Source organism: Aulonocara stuartgranti, assembly GCF_965226115.1.
Source record: "Aulonocara stuartgranti genome assembly, chromosome: 11".
NCBI lineage: Eukaryota > Metazoa > Chordata > Actinopteri > Cichliformes > Cichlidae > Aulonocara > Aulonocara stuartgranti.
Window position 1 is genome coordinate 24,304,209 of NC_138947.1, and position 22,188 is coordinate 24,326,396.

General features: G+C 39.8%; 1 protein-coding gene across 3 annotated transcripts in view; it reads right to left on the reverse strand.

The window, feature by feature from the left end:
• The window catches only part of irx4a (iroquois homeobox 4a), an 88,193-nt gene extending 73,407 nt beyond the window's left edge, over window positions 1-14,786 (reverse strand). The window contains exons 1-2 of one of the 3 annotated variants that reach the window (XM_082551831.1): window positions 14,582-14,661; window positions 3,255-3,552 (exon numbers count right to left, since the gene is read on the reverse strand). Coding sequence is in view for 1 of the 3 variants with exons in the window: in XM_082551828.1 (XP_082407954.1) it covers window positions 14,582-14,709 (128 nt within the window). In the remaining 2 variants the exon portion in view is untranslated. Of the gene's footprint in view, window positions 1-3,254; window positions 3,590-14,581 lie in introns of all 3 variants that reach the window. The other 2 variants (XM_082551832.1, XM_082551828.1) reach the window with 2 other exon arrangements.
• Window positions 14,787-22,188: the final 7,402 nt, after the last annotated feature.

The window sequence follows — 22,188 nt, forward strand, 5'->3', positions numbered from 1 at the left end:
TCAACTCTCGTCAGGCAAGGTGGGCCCTGTTCTTTACTCGGTTTAACTTCTCCATCACCTACAGGCCAGGCTCCCGTAAAATCAAGGCAGACGCCCTTTCTCGACAATTTACCACCATCAAGGAAGAGTCGGATCCCGGGCCCATTTTTCCCACCTCCAGCATTATTGGAGCAGTCTCCTGGGAGATTGAGGCTCTGGTCCGTAACGCTCAAGACTCTGAACCCGACCCTGGTACCGGCCCGTGAGGTCGGCTCTTTGTTCCCACATCCGTCCGGTCACAGGTTCTTCAGTGGGGGCATGACACTCGTCTCACCTGCCATCCCAGGATTCACCGCACCATCACCTTTCTGCAGTGTTATTTTTGGTGGCCCACGCTACCAAAAATAACCGCCGGCGGACCCCAGCCCCGGAATATGCCGCTGGCCAAAAGGTATGGCTGTCAACTCGCTTTGTGCCGCTCAGAGCAGAATCAAAGAAGCTCTCGCCCAGCTTCATTGGACCGTTTGAGATCGATTCTGTTGTTAACCCTGCCTCTGTCCCCTTAAAACTGCCGCGTAACATGCGTGTTCACAATGTCTTTCATGTCTCGCAGATCAAGCCATTGCTCTCCAGACCATTGTGCCCTCCCGCCAGGCCTCCTCCGCCCGCCTGGCTCGTGGATGGTCAGGAGGTGTACAACATCACTCACATCATGGACTCTCGGCGCCGGGGGAGGGGTGTCCAGTACCTGGTCTATTGGGAGGGCTACGGGCCAGAGGAACGCTCCTGGGTGCCTCGGTCGGCTGTCCTGGCTGAAGGTTTGCTGCGGGAGTTCCACTGTCAGCATCCGGGTAAGCCTGGTGAGTCGCCGGGAGGCTCCCGTTGAGGGGGGGTATTGTAATGGTCCCCGTGTCTGCCCGGCTGACTCAGGTTGGCTACATATGTTTCTTGTTTACCTCCCTCACGCTTGCCGTGTCTCGCCGGGGCAGAGCTCATTGCGGGCTTCCTCCCCTGGCTCTCACACCTGAGGTTAATCACACACCTGTGGCTCATCGCCTAAACTCATCCACTACTTAAGGCAGTGGCTGGATACATCTCGTCGCTGGACTATTGAGTAACCTCGGAATTCCGTTTCCCTGGAACCCTTGGTGTGCAGGCTGGTGTGCTGTGTTTTTGTGAAAGACCCTCGTGTGTGAAGAGCTCCTTTACCGGATTCCCCTGTGCCCTAGATTCCCCCTGCCCTCTCACTTGTATATATTTGCACCTGGTGTTGTATAGTAATAAACGGAACTGTATTCTAGCTGCCTTTACTGTGCTTGAGTCCATCCCACATTGTGACAGTCACCTGCCTTATTGACAAGATTTGGCTTCCTGCAACTTCATTATCTTCCATAAACTTAAATTCAAGTCAAAATGTTACTTTTTAATACAGTGAAGGAGATCCAGCAAGCATTGCAAATATGCACATACAAGTGGTCAGAACTTGACTACCACAATTACTCTAAATGTAGGAGTTGTGCTTGCAGGGCTTTGCTTCCCACAGACAGTAATGGATGCATCTACTTGAAACTCTAAACTAAAAGACTGATTCACTGGCAGACATATCAGTCACTGCCACCTTACAACCTTCAAACATAGCTAGCTCACATATCCTTAAAGGGTAAAAAGGAAAATTGGATTAAAATTACTGTGGGGGTTAATGAATGAGTGAAGGATAGATATTATTTTGGTATGACATTGTCATTCACTGCCACCACAGGGGTACTCTCCAAATATTTATTATGAACAGAAATGACCCTAGGATTTTCCCTGACCTCTGTAAAGCTGTTGTATCATAGGCGTCTTTGCTCTTCCCCCTCCTACTGCTTTCTGCTGCTCTGGCTTTAGCAAAAAAAAGTGCTTGGGGCTACACAGACGTCCTGGCTTCCACCCCCTCTTTACATTGTATTAATGTGCATGTGCATGTGAATGTGTATACGTGTGTCTAGGCTTGGAAGTGTATCCTTGACCACCTTGCACTGTAATCACTGCACACAGCTGCCACCTGCCTTTTTCTCTCATGTGTTGAGCCTTCTTTCTCTCACCCCCTCCTATGCTATAACTGGTATGATCTCGACAGTGGATCCTAATGTCTCTAGCCATGATTAATCTGATAAATAATAAATATATCAATCTAGCCTCTCGACAAGGACTAATTCTAACCAGCAGGAAGGCACAAGCCCCCTTTAACTGCTGCCTGTAGCTGCCAAATTAATTATTTAATGATTAATTCTTTAGGAAATGGGAAAGTTTTGATTAATACTGTCCAGGCATCTGTCTTCAGTTGTTTGATGTATGTCAGAGAATTTCACCCTTGCTTTCATACCGTCTGACCTCGCACGCACAAGCAGAAAATGCACGGGCACAAGCACTACACTTACACAGAAGCAAGCACAGAAGAGAGACATTTAAGCTCTTATGAACAAAGCCAGAGGCTACTGTCACTGAGATCAGATGCTGAATATCTCACAATAAATTGCAGCTGGATCTCAGAGGCCTTCATCCTTGAACCTTGAACAAGTCAGCTTTGGATAACACCCCCCACCCTCCACATCTCTATGTGTGTGTGTGCATTTATGTGAGCTTCCGACCCTATTTACTAATGGAAACCTCTGAGGCCCTTGACTTGCTATACATTTTTAATGCTGTCAAATTGTCATTTCTCTCTACTGTTTGCTGTTAAAAGGAAAAAATAAAAGTTGAATCAAACACAAATAAACTACGTTTTGACATAATGAACACCATTTTTCTTGGATATACCTAAAAGAAAAAATATTTGTTTCTTTAGTTAACAGTATTTCTGCCCATTAACTGCAAAAGCTTTAGAGTAACAACCGTACGAAACCACAAGAAATTATTAAGTAAACAGAAATAGGAAACTGCTTTTTGCATTTTGCACAAAAAGCACAAAAATCATCAGATGAAACATTAAGAAAGTTCTGTACTATACAGTAAAAATTAATGTATCAAGGGTAAGCACAAACATATTTATGTAACTGCTCTCCTTGGCAAAATGGGGAAGCAAATACTCTACATTCAACAGTAAAGATACCACAGATCTTCTTTAAACTGACTGTATTAGACTCAGGGCAGATAGTTAAGCAACAGTGGTATACTGCAAAAGAGTTCAGTATATTAACATGCACAAAAGCTCAACATAACACAACAACTACCCCTATTTTGTGTTCGACCTACAGACAGAATTAAAAAAATTTTTTCACTTATTTTAATTATACCCGACAGCCTTCTCATATCCAAAAGTCTGTCTTCTTTAGAAAAGGCTAGTTTTCGTCTTAGACTCCCCCTCTCTCTTAGCACATCTCAGGCTTCCCCAGGTGTGGGGGCTATTTTCCCCTGCCAAACTTCCTACCAGTGGCTGGTGCTCACACCTTCCTGTGAACTGGTAGTTCTCAGTGTCCAGGGCTGGGTGCTCAGATGTATACTGGCTTTCTCCCGGCAGCCGCTCTGTCAGCCCCCTGCTGGGAGCTGAGGTGCCCTTGGGTCTCAGGTCTCTTGGTCCACCCCTGGTCTTATCTGTTATGGTTGTAATAATCCAAAAAAAAAAAAAAATCTTAATAAAAGACAGGGGAAAAAAATAGAAGAAGAAGCTAGTTTTAAAAATTGAAAGAATGTGATTTCCCACATATAAATCAATCTATAATCTTTAAAAACAAAACAAAAAAAAGAAAAACAAACAATTTGAATCTCAATTTAATACATATTTTTTTAAAGTATTTTTTAAATGGTAAAAAAAAACCCAAACATTTTTGCTGAGCTGTGCAGAAAGAAATCACTGCTATGTCATTCATCACTGCTTGTTTTTAATCATGATATGGCTCCCCTTCCCCTCTCAACCTTCACTAAAAACCAACTGCCCTCAGGGTGAAAAGAGGAGACCTGTCTTTAATAGGGCCAACAACTTGACAAATCTTTTGTTGTCTTCAAATACACATTTCCACACTACGAAAAACACACACAAATAGAGACGTACATACCAGTGTTGTCCACTTACACAAAACCGCACACACTTGTAAACAAACGTAAACTAAAAATGAGACAGGAGGCCGGCAACTCCCCGTCAGAGTGACAGACTGCATTGTCCGAGCGAGCTTTGGTGGTTGTAACAAGCGTCAGGACATTAGAGCAAACAAAAGCTGGATTGGAGGTGTCATCAATCAATTGGCTGACAGTTGACTTCAGTCTGATTGTCTCGTACTCTGCATAATAAGTGATTGGATCTCAGCTAATTAGATATTGGGTAATCAATCTTTGCCAACAAGGCACTTGGCTGAGGGTCTCTCCCTTTGCGTGTGCCTGTTGTCATGAAATAAATTAGAAATAAAAATTATTTTGTGCTAGCCAAAAGGTAATTCCCTCCAGTGAGCTGTCCAACCGCTGCCTTTGTGCAAAAGAGACACATGGAGGGGCTGTGGGGGGGTCTCATGTCCTAATCAATTATTGAAATATTCAGTTGAAGAATTTACATAATAAATGAAGCAATGAAATATTAATATATTTGCTCGGAAAGATGTTTTACTCTGAATAAACATGCTTCTAACAATATGTCCACACAAAAGCAAGCGATTTTCATACAGAGAACAACACTAACAAATCATTTATAGGCGTTTATAATAAATGATTTTAGACAATCAAAGCATTAGATTAGCAGTAACAACTCCCACTGAATATGATTGCTGGTCATTTTAACAGGAATTCCAAACACCTTAAACAAGTACAGTAGCTATCCCAATTTCTGATTTCTTCAAAATCGCATTTGGAGCACAACTGAGCCAAAGAAATGCACACAATATTTGACGTGTCACAGTTTGTTCACACTTTCTTCTCGCTGTCAAACTATTCCCCCTGTGTGTTTTCTTTTAGAGCCTTGCCAAAATTGTACTACTGCTTATTCTTTTTTTCTTTTTTCCCACGCTCAGGTAGCCATTGTAAGCTGTACAACACATACAGTAACACTGCAGGGACACCAAACATGCAGTTGGGGAAATCACAAGACACTACAGAGAAGTAAGGGAGGAGGAGTAGGAATGGGAGGAGAAGCAACCAAACAAGCATGTGACAGAAAAGTACAAGCAAAAGTGTAAGAGGAGAATAAAAGAAAGAAGGACCAAATGAGGAAATGAGTGATAGTTAGAGAGAGTCAAATGCTTGAGATGGAGGAGACACTCTTTTATTTATTTATTTTTACACAATGCCAGAATGTAAGCAAGTAAAAGCAGCCAGCTGGGCCTCAGTCTCTCAGCAGTGTGTCAGAGCCTGTCACCACCACTGCCACCGAGACAGCTACAAGTTTACAACAGCTGCCGACTAATGTTTGATCAGTTATAAAATATGCCAGGGTGACAACACCATGCTGCCCATGCATTTGTGGGGGCCTTCTGCATTAAAGATTCAGTGCCTGGCAAGTAACGACGGCCCTGATGGTCTCAGTGCTGCCGCCGCTCCCCACCCGCTCTCTCTCCCCAAAGGTATACTCGGGGACGGAGACAACTTCACAAGATGTCAGAAACCATCTCTGTTTTGTGTTCACCGGGTGAGCATTCTTCTAAGTAAACCAGCCTTCACGTCAGCTTTTGTACTACGTCCACTGCTGAGACTTTCGGTACTAACACAGGCAGCGAGGGAGAATTCAGACAGCAAGCACTGGAGAAAAGAGCAGGCGGGAACTTAAAACCACAATGGAAAAAGGTTGATTTTCAGGCATTTTCTTTTCTTATGATAAATAAGCAGCACTTTGGTGATCTTTGATGATTTTCTGATCATGATAAAGTCTATATGCTTAAAATTTAAACAAAAATTGTTTAAATTGTTATTAAATGGCGCTTCATCCTTTACTGTGGTGCAGGGGATTTTTGTCCTTTCTTTTCAGAGGCATTTCCAGCTGTCTCGTTGTCTGTTTGTTCACGGTGGGCATGCCAAGGAGAGTCTCCTGGTAAATGTCAACTGTCAGAGAATTGAGGACTCCTCATCAATCGCCCTGCCATGGAGCTTTGGGCAATGAAACCCCTCCAAGGAACACCAGCTATATAGAGGGAGCAGACGAAAGAGAACACAGTGGCGCTGGTTAACTGAAGGAAGTCATGGTCCAAAAGAGAGTGAGAGAGAAGGAAAGAGAGAATATGGACGAATCAGATTTCCTTTCCCCTGTGACAAGGTCCTCTGACAGGTTTGTTGCTGGCAGTCTGAGCAGTAGGCTATGATTGCCAGAGTGCATTAGAGGCCATGTGTGTAATTTGACATCTCAATATTGAAATAGTAATGTATCCTCATACAGCATAAATTGCTGCCCAGTAATTGGATTCCAGGCATGCGGTACAGAGAGCTGAGATGTCCTTGCAAGCTTGATAATGCTGTGTCATGGTATCTGGTGAGGGAGCTGTGATAAATAAATAAATAAATAAAATGATGTTCAAATTGAATGTGGGTTTGTAATGTGGCATTTGTTAACTCGTAATAAATTGTCATCTATTTTATTAGGTTCAATGTTTATGTCCCCCCAACCCACCCACAAAAAAAAAGCACACACTCACACACCTGTGCACACAGGTCTGATCTTTTCTTTTCTCCTTGCTTAGTAGCAGCTTCTTGCCTATCTAAATAATTCAGTTCAAGTGAGAATCACCATATCTTGCAGGATACTTAACATGCCAAGAAGAGCAACAGACAAGGAACAGGAGGCCTGAATTCAATTAGGCCTTTTGTCACAGACAATAGGGCGACAAATTCATTTTGTTACAATACTGGCTGCATTGTGAGCCATCAATTTTGTACCTGGCTCTGTTCTCCGCCCTCTCTCCTTTACTCTTTTTTTTTTCTTTTTTTTTTTTGGATGGGGGGGCGGGTGTTTTTGTTTCACTAATGCTTTTGACGTCTGTGCCCACTGCCTTTCGCTGCCTCATTTTATCTTTACACCAAGAGCCGCAGGTATCAGGTGCTTGTGTGTGTGTTAATGTGTATGCGCGCGTGTCCGCATACCGAGGTGTTGTGTTACTCGGGATCAAGTGACGGCGGTGCCTCGAAAAGGACCGGCTATTCTTTAGGGTCGCTGAGATACTGCCGACTAATTGGATGAGGTGTAAGTCAAGCCAACGGGCCTCAGACTTTGATGTGACTTACACTGGAGAGAGAGCAGGAGAGTGAGGGAGACATAAAGGTGCTTCACAGACATCAGTGTTTGTTCCAAATGTGAGCTCTTTGTACCAGCCTCCACCTGTTCACAGACACACACACACACACACACACACACACACACACACACACACATACACTCACACAATGCAAATGCTGGCGATCCACTTCGTTTATAGTGGTTCATTAATTTTTCAAGCAGTTCCTTGGTTTCCTTATGTTCAGCTACTTGCTTTTCATTTGTGCTTCCTTGTTTGTTTGCACTTTTATTGTATACAGGAAATGTAGCAGGTAATTGACCAATGCCAATATTTTCATCCCTTCTTCATTCTTCTTTGTTTTATTTAAAATATTTTTATCATCTTAAAAATTGGACAATATTTAAAAGATTGAAATTTTAAATAATTCAGTAACATCTTAGATTAAATATGTTTATATTCATGTATGTGTGTGTGTCAGTCTGTTAAATTTGCTAAGGAATTTCACCAGTTTCTTTTATCTTCTGTGTTATATGACAGATACTTAAAAGAAGGCACTTGTCAAGAGTGCTTACATCTTCTAGCCTAAAGAGCTTAAAAAAAAGAGGCTGTGAAAAAAGATGATGTGGAAGGGAGAAAGGGGACGTGAGGGGTGAAGTTACAGCAACAGCTGGTACATCCTGGGATCCTGGCCAGGATGTTGACTCTCTCTTTCACCTCCCATCTGCTTTCATATTACCTACAATCCCTTGTCTACACTCCCTCTTGCTTACACTCGCTGCCCTTACCTAATGTAAATTTCTATGTCCTGACCTGTCTCTGCCTGTTTGTCATTTTCTTTTTCTTCTTCACAATATGAGCCAAGGATACCCCATTCGCACGTCATAAGAGTTAGCTGTACGCATTTATACAAACTGGCTTAATACTTCATCGAATGTTTCCAACAAACAAAAAAAATAAAATAAAATAAAAATGTCTTAATTTCTATTTGGAATTGTGGTAAATCTTCACATTAGGAATTAATCAATCACTGGGTGCTACTCTCATGAAAAGATATGGGTATTTACTAATGATATGTAACCTATAAGAATAAAGTTATTTAGAATTTTGAAACACGAGGTCATATGACCATGGCAAATACAGAATTACAAATACAGAGGTGAAAGCTTACAAAGGGCTTTAAAATAAAATGAAATATATAGGCTATTTAGCATTGGTCAACAAGTAAATCTACAAAAAACAAACAAAAAAACAAAAAAAACAAGCTGTGGCAAGATTACCTAGTGAATAGTGGATAGGACACTAAAAAGATAATTTCCACACTTGTACTTTCAACACTCTCAACATTAAGCTTACAGTGCAGTACTGCATTACCTGCACATGGTGACTAGAAAATATGCAGCTTATCAGTGAAGTATGCATGTGACTATAAACTCTAGCCATGCTGAAATGCATATGGTTATTTACAGTGCGGAGACTTTAACATACCTGTATAATGACTGTCACATTCCTTTAGTTGCAAATATATTTCTGTTCGCAGAAAACATGCTCAAGTTCAATGAACCTGCTCTTTTTTTAGAACATTTTTTGCACAGCATGAACTCCAGGAACAGCTTAAACAGGACACCTGCTGCACTTTACTATATTAAGCAGTCCAGCTCTTGATTTCCTCAGACATTTCTATGTCACTATTAACTAAGATGATACAGAAAGAAAATCTTGATTTGCACGATTGTTCAGGTTCAAAATACTCTTGATTAGATTGTTTTCCTCATAGAGTTGATTGCTTTTTCTTCAGCTAAAGTTTCAGATAAACACAGAGGTAGAGAGACAAGCGTGGTTTAAGGAACAGAGGCACGACTCCACTTCATAGACTTAACAGTCTCAGAGGCCCCAATGTGTAAGAATTGTGAATTACCATACATCAAACACCAGCCGCCATGGCACGTTGCAATCAGAGATGTTAACCTTTCAAATATTCCGTGAAATTACTAAAGCAAGGTTAGCAGCTTTACGCAGACACATATACACAAAGGCATGTATGTTCCACACCTTAATACCACATTGTTGCCTTCTTTTCAAATGTCAGAGTTTATGCCATATACAATGTAATTATGTTATGAACGCATTGTAGTTCCTAATATTGTGTGTGCCATTCACCAGGTTCAATTGTCTGCGCTTTCGTAGTGTTTTTCAAATTGTATCACAGAGAGGCCATTGTATATCGCACACTAGACTGACATATCCCACATTGTGAAAATAATCCTTTTAAAATGTGTGAAATAATTTTGTTCCCATAATCCCTAAAATCCCCCAGTAAGTATTACAGGGTAAGAAATGGATGGAAAATTACTATTTACACAAGAAAAGAAGGAATCATTAAGGGTATTTCACTGCAAGGGTAATTTGACATGCAATTTGCAGTAAAATGCTTAAATGTGAGAAAAAAAAGCTTCCATAGGCTTCTCATCTGCCTCTAACTAACTCATCTTGCCACCCTGGATTGTTAGAAGTGCCATTTGCCCTTTCTCAATTCACAGTGGGCTTTAATCTTGGGCAGGGGGTGCAATCATTGGAGTGGCTGTACAACTGCAGGGACTTTTTGATTCAGAGTGCTGTTTATTAGCTTGAAGCATCTGGGCAAGGATCTTGTGATTAATTGGGGTGAGCTGCCCCTGATATTACAAGGTCAACCCTCACCAAGCCTCCTTTACTCTTTCCATTTACATCAGTTAGTGGGGTAGACCTGTGTGTGCATATGTGTGTGTGTGTGTGAGAGAGAGAGAGACGACAGACGCAATGTGTAGATTAGCAAGAGAACAATACAGAGAATAGCAGAGAGAGAAAACGAGCGAGTCTATATATGTTGCTCTAGCCAATCTGAGCTTGAATATACAGTGGGGCAAAAAAGTATTTAGTCAGCCACCGATTGTGCAAGTTCCCCCACTTAAAATGATGACAGAGGTCAGTAATTTGCACCAGAGGTACGCTTCAACTGTGAGAGACAGAATGTGAAAAAAAAAATCCATGAATTCACATGGTAGGATTTGTAAAGAATTTATTCGTAAATCTGGGTGGAAAATAAGTATTTGGTCACCTCAAACAAGGAAAATCTCTGGCTCTCACAGACCTGTAATGTCTTCTGTAAGAAGCTTTTCTGTCCCCCACTCGTTACCTGTATGAATGGCACCTGTTTGAACTCATCATCTGTATAAAAGACACCTGTCCACAGCCTCAAACAGTCAGACTTCAAACTCCGCCATGGCCAAGACCAAAGAGCTTTCGAAGGACACCAGGAAAAGTATTGTAGACCTGCACCAGACTGGGAAGAGTGAATCTACAATAGGCAAGCAGCTTGGTGTGAAAAAATCAACTGTGGGAGCAATCATCAGAAAATGGAAGACATACAAGACCACTGATAATCTCCCTCGATCTGGGGCTCCACGCAAGATCTCATCCCGTGGGGTCAAAATGATCATGAGAACGGTGAGCAAAGATCCCAGAACCACATGGGGGGACCTGGTGAATGACCTGCAGAGAGCTGGGACCAAAGTAACAAAGGTCACCATCAGTAACACACTACAACGGCAGGGAATCAAATCCCGCAGTGCTCCTTGCTGAAGCCAGTGCATGTCCAGGCCCGTCTGAAGTTTGCCAGAGAGCACATGGATGATACAGCAGAGGATTGGGAGAATGTCATGTGGTCAGATGAAACCAAAGTAGAACTTTTTGGTATAAACTCAACTCGTCGTGTTTGGAGGAAGAAGAATACTGAGTTGCATCCCAAGAACACCATACCTACTGTGAAGCATGGGGGTGGAAACATCATGCTATGGGGCTGTTTTTCTGCCAAGGGGACAGGACGACTGATCCGTGTTAAGGACAGAATGAATGGGGCCATGTATCGTGAGATTTTGAGCCAAAACCTCCTTCCATCAGTGAGAACTTTGAAGATGAAACGAGGCTGGGTCTTCCAACATGACAATGATCCAAAACACACCGCCCGGGCAACAAAGGAGTGGCTCCGTAAGAAGCATTTGAAAGTCCTGGAGTGGCCTAGCCAGTCTCCAGACCTCAACCCCATAGAAAATCTGTGGCGGGAGTTGAAAGTCCGTGTTGCTCGGCGACAGCCCCAAAACATCACTGCTCTCGAGAAGATCTGCATGGAGGAATGGGCCAAAATACCAGCTACTGTGTGTGCAAACCTGGTAAAGACCTATAGTAGATGTTTGACCTCTGTTATTGCCAACAAAGGTTATGTTACAAAGTATTGAGTTGTATTTTTGTTATTGACCAAATACTTATTTTCCACCCTGATTTACGAATAAATTCTTTACAAATCCTACCATGTGGATTCATGGATTTTTTTTTCACATTCTGTCTCTCACAGTTGAAGTGTACCTCTGGTGCAAATTACTGACCTCTGTCATCATTTTAGGTGGGGGAACTTGCACAATCGGTGGCTGACTAAATACTTTTTTGCCCCACTGTAGCTCCAAGTAGCCTTGTAATTCATTTCATGGAAATTAGAATTTTTTGCTTTATGTTTCTGTGATTCTTCAGTAACTTTGCTAATACCGCACTGCATCAGCCAATCAGTGAGCCATATGTCACTAGTGAAGACAAAAGGATAGGACACATTTTATGAGCATTCTCTTTATCATAGCCTCCCCCCTTTACCTTGCCTTATTAAGGTTGTGCTTGGTGTTTGATCTACTATATTTACTGGCATATATAACATAACTGTCTGGGCCACTCTCTTTAGAATGTGTTGCAAATTGGGTTTCAAAGCATCCTTCTGGTTTCTTGGTCCCTGATTAACTTTATATTCATTACTAAATCATATTAGTCATTATAGGCTCATCAGTGGAGTTCCCTTCTGTGCAAATGAGAGTCCCCCCATTCACTCACACTGTGAACATTGCTAGAAAGGCACACATACAAGCTCAGACCATTTGAGAAATATCTGTATGGAGCATTTACAGTAGAGGGTGTTTTCGGTTACTTCAGACAGAGGGCGGCCTTGTGTCAGCTACCTCACTCTCTTTCATTCCCACTCAGGCAGATAAGAGGAACACGTGAGATTCAGGAACCTGTTTTGGAAGGTGGTTTCTATCTTTGGAAGAAAAACAAGGCTAAATGGTTTACCACCAAATATGAAAGTTACAATTTCTATTATTCTAAACCAAGAAGTTTCTGTTATCTATCGTCAGTGTGCAGTATTTTTTATTTTAATTTTACACTGTTGTACACTGCTGCAGTTATATAACGGCAACAACAGAACTCATTTGCTTTTCATTCAAAAACAGGCACAATTTAAGCAAATGAATACGGTATTTTGGTTAAGTTTCTAACCTTTAACCCTTTAAGACCTAGCATAGAACCAAATCCGCCAGAGCTTATCTTTATATTTTTACATGCTGTAGTGCCATTTTTGGGAGCATTTGGAGTTGCTATACATCAATACAACCATTATAGCCCATATTTTAATAATATGTATGCATTGAGTGCATAATAACTACACAAATTGCAAAAAAGTGCAATAAACTACAATAAAATCGAAAATTGTTTTTTTTATTATTATTATTATTTTTTACATATATTTCTAGTTAGAGAAATTTAAGAGGTTTATCCCGCAAAACTTTAAATACAAAAACGTTGCACAAAATAGTTTCCAACAACAGGAAATTTCTTTTGAGTGTCTTCATAGTTTTATTTTTGAGATACACCAATTTTTATATACTGCAGGAAAAACGAAGAAAAAATATTATAATGCAAATTTGCAAAAAAACAGCATGTGCGTCAAAATAAACTATTTAAAGCAGTGCAAATTGAGTTCTAAGCATCCCAGAAACTATACGGAAAAGCACCAGTGTAGGCTTATAAGGCCCTGAAGGTAAAAAAAATAAATTTTCCTCGAAAATGACGTCACTTCCAGTTTCGGGCAGGTAATGGCGGACATGCGATAGTTCACGCTGACATCTATTCCAACGTAGGAAGTGTTACGAACAGCTGATCGGGTCGGCAGAGCGTGTTTCTGGAATATTATGTTTTTGTTGCTACAAGTGCTTTTTATGCAATTTTTGCAAAGCTGTATGTGGAAGGAAACCGTGACCTAGGACAAGCTGATGGCATAAAGTGTAAGTACAACTCCTCCGGTTTCTTATGCAAAAACAATTATTGTGCTAGCTTATGTGGTTGCAGTTCTACAGGGATTTTAAAATAGTTACGCAAAACGGAGCGTGCCACCTCCAGCATTAATATTTCACACTCCCAGAAAAGCTTACATACATATATATATATATATATATATATATATATATATATATATATATATATATATATTAGAGATGGCACGATACCACTTTTTTATGTCCGATACCGATACCGATATCATAAATTTGGATATCTGCCGATACCGATATGAATCCGATATAGTGTTTTTTAATCAACAAGTGTTTTTTAAAATATCTTGCTGCATTTTGCAAGTCTGCAAGTTCATACTCAAGTTTAAAACAACAACTACACTAAAGCTATTCTGTTATACCTGTATGCAAAAAAAAAAAATTTCATAGTTCAGAAATACTGATCAATCTAATAAACTTAAACCTACACCATCCTCCCTATTCTGGTATTTTAAAGAGTACTTAGCATAAATATTAAGCAACCTAACTAATAGGGTTCCAACTCCCAGCAACAACAAAAATAAATAAATAAAAATAGGGAACCACCCCTCACGCTCCACCTCATGATGCTTAATCGACGTAATCAACCTTAATTTGATGCAGTGTGAAAAAAAAAATGCACAGAAATCAATTATTTTTCAAGAAATATTAAATAGATTCAACATCTTTCTTCAACAAAATTGCAGACTGCACAGATGGTACCTTCCCAAAGGAAAAAGTACTATAGCTTACTAGGGTATATATATATATATATATATATATATATTAGACTTAATAGTTACTATATACAGTAATTGACTTCTATTCATTTTACATCAAATTAAAACTTTGGGTGTCAGATAATTATTTATTAAAAGCTAGACATTTTAAATGAGAATAAGAAAGAAAAGTATGTCTTTGTGCCCCCTTTTCCCTGTTAATGCCCTATCAGCCCCCCTGGCTAAACTTTGCTAGATGCGCCCCTGCACAGTTACCAGCCGTCAGCTACGTAGAAAAAGATCCTGGAGTAGAAAGTAATATTAAATAAATTCTAACAACAGCTGATCAAGCTTAAACGTGCTGCTGTTGTTCAGCCGCTGGTTTCCTCTTTCTGGTGCAAAATGGGCCAAAAGCAAACTAGAGACACGGACTCGCGACAGAAAAGCCGATCAGCTGATCGTTAAGCAGTTTCATGATTGAAGTAGCAGCAGGAGAGGCAGTCGTTTGTTAAGCTTAACGCAGGAATGCTTTACAAACATTCAGAGATGGACTTACACACTTGCTTTACTTCTCTCGGGATAACTTTGTCGGAGATGAAATGCCGGGTTGCTAGCGAAGCTCCAAATGCTATCCAGACCACCGACAGGTCCCGCATGCCACAGCCGCTCTATCACGTGATGCATACTGCTCCGACGTGCTAACGTTCTGAGGTGAGTTACGGCGTGTTGCAAGTTTTGTGAGGTGCTTTCCTGATATTTAATGGATCGGATTACATTTTTTTATTTTTCTCCGATATCCGATCCAGTAATTTAGGTCAGTATCGGACCGATACCGATACGTAATATCGGATTGGTCCATCTCTAATATATATATATATATATATATATATATATATATATATATATAAAGCTTATATAAAAGCTTACATTTTCAACAGTCATTTATTCAAAGATCTGCTGCTTTATATTAAACTGAAACTCTACAAGTGTTTGAAAGGTGATTTAGGCTTATACTGCAGTCTCATCATTTGTCATATTAAGCCCTGATTGGTCAAAGTGTGTGTGAATGAGAATGATGAAAAACAATAGAACAGGAAAGATAGAAGAAGAAAAAAAAAGATGGCTGACCACACCGTATTCTCCATCATCAGATAAAGACACAATATGTGGATGAACACATGTTTTTGACTGTAGATTATGACGGAGCACTGTTATTTCCTGTACGAATACACTTTCAATTTCCTGCTCAGCACTTTAGTTTTATTACAATGATAACACGATACCATCGGCTGTAACCATGGGGACGAAACCAACAGTGCTTTCAATAGAAGGGAGTGATAAGAAAAATGACGTGAAAGACAGAATAAAAGTGAGAAGATAGGATAATGCTGAAAAAAATCTGTCTCGGACAGAAATCTGGCTATAGCAAGATGATCATAATTGCTATTATTTAGCTATTAGTCACAGGAGACTGTGTTATAAGTTTTTTTTCAACTATGATTCTTAAGCCCATTTTTAGGGCACTTTGATTAGGTTTCTTTGTGGCTTCTGTTTAATGGAACATGTGTGCACGATATTCATTGAGCAATAGCTCTATATTAAAAGACGGATATCAAATCTGCTTTGTCAATTGAGTGGAAATGGGATTTCTGTTCACTTTAAAGCACTGATTATCTGTAATAACTGAAACTGTTTTGTGCGAAGGTAGTGAAAGTTGTATGGATGTAATTTTATATACATTCACCCAGTTCGTGTACATGGGTTGGGCCCTTTTTTGCCTTTTAATCTATTTTAATCCTTTGTTTTATAGATTTAACAAGGTACTGTAAACATTCCTCAGACATTCTAGTCCATATTTACATGACTGCATCACACGGTGCAGTCTTTTAGGCAACACATCCATGATGCAAATCACACCCCAAAGTTGCTCTGCGGAATTGAATTCTAGTCCATGCGGGGTGCGTCATCATCATCTTCAAGAAAGTGTTTATTCAGAAAAGAGAAAATGTGTAAGCATGAAAGTGTTTACAACATTTCACTTGTTTGACATTTTGTCATGTTAGTCTTATTCTAAAATGGATTACATGTATTTTTCACTTCAAAATTCTACACACAATACCCCATAACGACAAAATGAAAAAAGTATGTTTGAAATTCTGGCAAATGGCAAATTAAAGACAAAAACAAAAGTATAACACATGCGTATTTACAGCCTTTGTCATGACACTCAAATTTAACCTCCTGCTTCCACTGATCATCTGTCAGATGTTTCTACAACTTAACCGGAGTTGACCTGTGGTAAATGTAATTAACTGGACATGATTTGGAACGGAAAACACCTGTCTAAATAAGATCCCATAGCTGACAATGTATGCCAGAGCACAAACCTGGACAGGAAATGTCTGTAGACATCTAGAGAAAGGTACAGACAATTTTCTGAGTATGGAAAGTCTCAGTGACCACAGTGGCCTCCATCACCCGTAAATGGAAGAAGTTTGGAAGTACCAGGCCTTCTTAGAACTGGCCAACGGGCTAATCTGAGCAATTGTGGTACAAGGGCCTTAATCAAGGAGGTGACCAAGAACACCATGGTCATTTGACAGAGCTCCAGCATTTTTCTGTGAAGAACCTTAGAGAAGGTTAGCCGTTTCTGCAACATTCCACCAGTCAGGCCTGTATGGTAGAGTGGCCATACAAAAACAGTAAAAGGCTTATGACAGCCTGCCTGGAGTTTATCAAAAGGCACCTGAAGGACTCTCAGATCATGAGAAACAAAATTCTCTGGTCTGACGAAACAAAGATTAAACTCTTTGGCTTGAATGCCAAGTGTCATGTCTGGAGGAAACCAGGCACCACTTATCTCTTGGTCAACCATCCCAACAATAAAGAAAAATGGTGGCAACATCATGATGCTTTTTGGCAGCAGGAAGTGGAAGGCTACTTAGGGTTGTCGGAAAACTGAATGCAGCAATGGACAGAAACATCCTTGGTGATAACCTGTCCCAGAGTGCTCTGAAAATTAGACTAGGGTGAAGGCTAATCTTGCAACAGGACAACAACTCTAAACACACAGTCAAGATAACAAAGGAGTGACTTCGGGACCACCCTGTGAATGTCCTTGAGTGTCCCAGCCAGATTTGAATCTTATTGAACATTTCTAGAGAGATCTGAAAATAGCTGTGTACTGATGCTTCACATCCAACCTGATGGAGCTTGAAAGGTTCTGAAAGAAAAATTGGAGAAACTCCCCAAAACTAGGAAACATCATACTCTTAAAGACCTGACCATCTAATTGCTGCCAAAGTTGCACTGAGCAAAGTATTAAGTATTGAGTAAAGACTGAATACTTTGTGTGTGTGTCTGTGTGTTTGTTTTTAATACATTTGCAAGACTTTCAAGCAAACCTTTCTCCCTTTGTCATTATGGAGTATTGTATGCAGGATTTTGAGGTAAAAAATATTTTAATCCATTTTGTAACACAACAAAATGTTTAACAAGTGAAGCATTGTGAATAGTTTCCAGATACACTGTACATCTGTGCTTTGAATGTGCATAAATATTGTAAAAAAAAACTGTTTGTAAAAGCATAAATTGAGCAGAGATATAATAAGCACATGTGTGTCTTTCTCTGTCCTTGTATACCCTTGGGTCTTAGTTTTAGACCCCTTATTTCCACAAAGGTCCACAAACTGATTTCCTAAAGGCACTGCAAATTTCCAGCCAGGTCTTGATCCCCACTTAGACCATTTGGAGTCAATTTGTTATTGCAAATATAAATGTGGTAACTTGTAATATCCACTGAGGCAGTCAGAGGAGGCCACTGGAAAAGGGCAATAGTAGTTTCACTTCTGACCCCTCATTGTTAGCTTTGGCATTCAGCTGCCAGTCAAAGGAGAGTTTTTCATTAAATTCATTTGATAAACTCCCCAGGTCCCAACTGGGCAGCCACCACAAGAATTCATGGGATAGGGTATTCATCTGAAAATAACCAAGAAAAAAATGCTGACCTGGTTCTTACTGGTATGTTTGGACATTCCCAAAACCAGCTAAGGGAAGCATACTTTTCCAATGAAATCTTAAATAACTTATTTAAATAAGAAATTCTAAGCACAAAATTTGGGTTAGTGGTTGAGAATACACAGATTTAATACAGCAAGACAAGAACTAACAGACTTAAAAACTCCTTTGTCCCACACGCCATCAAACTGTTTAACTCCTCTCTGGAGGGGAGAGGGAGGGGAAACAGGAGGACAAAGGAGGGGGGAACAACTAAGCTGTAGTGCCTCTTCACCTCACTGTACAATACCTTGTGCAATACTTTTTGTAAATAGTCAACAGTGCAATAGACTCAATACTTGAAATGTGCAATTCACTTGTATTTTTATTTTTTATTCCTATTTATTCTATTTATCCCCTTTGTATATTTTATTTATATTTGTCTCTGTATTTATATATGTGTGTGTGTGTGTGTGTGTATATATATATATATATATATATATATATATAACAATTCTGTAACTGTAACTTCGGTCGTTGCTGTGCTTTTTGGAAGTCGAATTTCCCAGAGGAACCCACCCGAGGGATTAATAAAGTTCTATCTTATCTTATCTTATCTTAAATGTTTTAATTAATGTTATTTAATTACATTACTGTCAATAATAGACTTATGTCTCTACAACAGCCAATACTGAGACTTAAAAACAGGATATATTATATCCTGTTTTTATCTCTCCATCTTAACAAAGCTTTTATAATTCACAAATACTTTTTTAATTAGTCTATGGAGTGGCTGTGTCCACTGTGCGCAGTAGTGGGGACAAGAGTGGAAGAGTGAACAGTCACTTCACTCTTTGGCCTGAGGCAGCACACACATAGAGACACACACGGTCTTTGGGCCCAGTCTAATTCCTCCTGAAGCAGTTGACATTTCCCCCAGAAGGATAATTGAGGAATAACATTTGCGTTACAATTTAACATGACCCCTGCCTTTGGAAGCCCTTTTATATTACCTAGCTGAAGATAGCTGCTGACACCCCCCACTTAGGCCTAAAGGGATGGGGGCTGGGGTGTGTGAGAAGGCGTGTGTGTGTGTGTGTGTGTGTGTGTGTGTGTGTGTATTTATCTATGCGCATGTATCTCTATTTCCATTGTGTCCACTTTATGCTACGTTCTTGTGATTGTTTGGATGTTTAGGTCCCTTTGAATGTATTTAAATATGTGCAGCTGTGAGATTTGTGACCATAGCTGGCCAATATATAAGAGGTGGATGGCTTCAGGCTTAGTGATAAGGTATTGTTAAAGTTGGAGGAAAGAAAAGGAAAAGAGCTCATTATTACGATGGCAGAGTCAATGTCAAGAGGAGCTGCACTGACCTTTTCAAGTCTTTGCATAGCAACGATTAAAAAAATGTATCAAGGCAGTGAAGGGTGTGTGTGTGTGTGCCTGTATTTAAGTGTAGATGTGTTTGTGTCCACATGGCAGTGTGTACATTTGTATGTGTGTGCAAGACTCAGAGGTAGTGACATGAAGCGCCCACTAAAAGCTAAGGTTAATGGATTGACTGTTACCTGTTCTTGAAGCTTAACATTGGCCCATACACAAGAGGAATCATCTGTGGCTGCCTCAACAGCCTCGCTGCTTCTGCTGGAGGGCTAAATTAACAGAGCTGTGGCTTGTTTGTTTTAGGAATTTTGGAGGGTTTATCTCAGTCCAGGATACAAGGTCAAGACACAGTCTTTAATCACTGTACCTCACAGTGATGGCTTTATCCTGAGGTGGTGGGTGGTGCTTTTACTTTATTCTGTGTACACACTGGACATAATCCTAGGAAATATGTGTGCTGCGAAACCAACATCAATTACACCTCGCAGTCAGTGAGTCAGCAGTCAGATATTTGACTTTTCAAACATTCAATTTAAACAATCCATTTTTGTATTTAGAAGTTGTTAAATCAAATAATTATTTATAGCATTAAAAAATTAAACAATCTTATGTTGTGAAACATATTGTGGTGTATTCGTAGGTGTCCTGAAGAGACTAATGGGAAAAATAAAAATTTGGAAAAACAACACAAAAACAGAAGCATACAATGTCAGCATGGAATAATAAACATATTTTTGAATGGGCAGCAAGTCCACTACCACTAATCCTTCGAGTCTGCACACCACAGGAACATTGCTTTTTACATTGCATAAACTCATTAAGGTTGAACATTAACAAATGGGACATATTTGCAATGTGTCATCACCAATATGGCAAGTTTTCCAATTATTATTTACTAAAATGATTACTGGTTAGCAAGGTCTGTTGTGTTTTCTTGTCACTGACTTTGGAAGCATAGTTGCAATCAGGTCAACATCGTTATCAATGATTGGGCAGATTTGCACCTGAAAACAACAACCCGCCCCCCCAGATTAAATAGAGTTACAAGCTATAATTGTCAACTATAGGCTCCAGTACCTCTATACCTAAGTTAAAAAAGGAAACAAAAGTAGAAAATGGATGGCTGGATAGATAGATAGGTGGGATGTTGCTTACAAAACCTTTCCAGTAAAGCAATAAAAGGGGGCTGGGGCTCAGGTTTAAATTAAACCAAAATGCTTTTTCCTCCAACATTTCAGTGTGATTACTATAATATCCTGTCAGTAAAGAGCAGTTGCAACAATCAATGTGACAACCATTGTTTTGCATGTAGCTCATATAAAAACAGCATCAGTGTAAGAAAAAAAAATGTTTTGTTTGTTTTATGGGTGAAATTTTATAAGTATTTATTAATAGCGATGCCTACCATTACCTGACTTTTTGATGCTTCCATATTAAAGCTTGCATTGTAAAGGAGCACTCTACATTAAATACACTTTCATTCATACAGTTCCCATTCCTCTTCATCAGAGCAGCCAGGCACACCGGTTCACACTGACTTCCTCCATACCAACTGCCTTCCACTGATAAATGAGAGGATTAGTGACTGGTACACTTTATTAAAAAGTAATAACAATTTTTGTTGGCACCCTTCACGTGGTAAAGAGTGCCATGAATCACAGGATATTGGCTGTCTGTATCTGATGAATGCATCGTTTACCAGCCGAGGAGTTATTTGGTAGCACCTATTAATTTAAATCACATTTATCTCTCCCTTTTAGCTTGGGATGGGGAAACACAAGCTCTGTAGTGTAAGGAAAGCTGGAATGGCGTGGACGCTGAGGTATCACATAAAACTTCCTTCAGTATGCCTGAAATTACAACTTGTAATTTTTAAATATGCTATGTAATAATAATAATAATAATAGTAATAATAATAGAAAGGCCTGACAGTTAGATATTGTATTATGGGTTGTGTATAACGCAATATGGAGTCTAAAAAACTGTGGCATGTAAAAAATCTTTTCTTTTGCAATCTCATAAGCAGTTATCATAAAGGGAAGTATGTGAATCATTATGACCAGTGTTGGATGAAGATGTTCCAAAGTAATCCACTACTGTTAAGGTATTAGACTTGTTAGTACTGTAGTAAAGTAATGAATTACTGTGCTCAATTCAGTAATCAAGTTACAGTTACAATTGTGTTTTTACTTGAGTCAGTTATCTGCATGATGGGAAGACAAACAGAAAAAACCCATCCCAACATGCTTTTTTTCTTCCTGCATACTTGCACTCTATTGGATAATGCTAGTTTGTGTAGAGGGGAGAGGAAAATGGTGGAGCAGTTTAAACTTTTGAGGAGTGGAAATATAGAGGTTACCTTTATTTTTACTGAACAAAAGTTGGAAAAGTGGAAAAAAAAATGATAAAGTGGAATTTGCACCCAGGACAGAAAGAACTGCATTGCGTTCTTTTAACACAACATGCGTTCTTTTATCAAAAGTTTGTCTCTTTGCAATTGTCTGCAAAGAGACAGCATGCTAACACAAACTGCATAAAGAACCCAGAGTGATGTTAATGCTGAGTAAATACCGACCCCAACCCAACATCTAGGCCCTGAACTTCAACAGGTAACAAAAGTAGTGATTAGAAGTCCAGGTTGTAGCTTTGTAGCATCCATTGTAGCATTTCTGCCTGTGAATATTTCACGTCATTATGATATAAGTTTGTGCTGGTGTGCTGGACTGTAACCTACGGTAAGGTTGTACTGCTAACTGGTCATTGTTTGACAATGCATTTTAG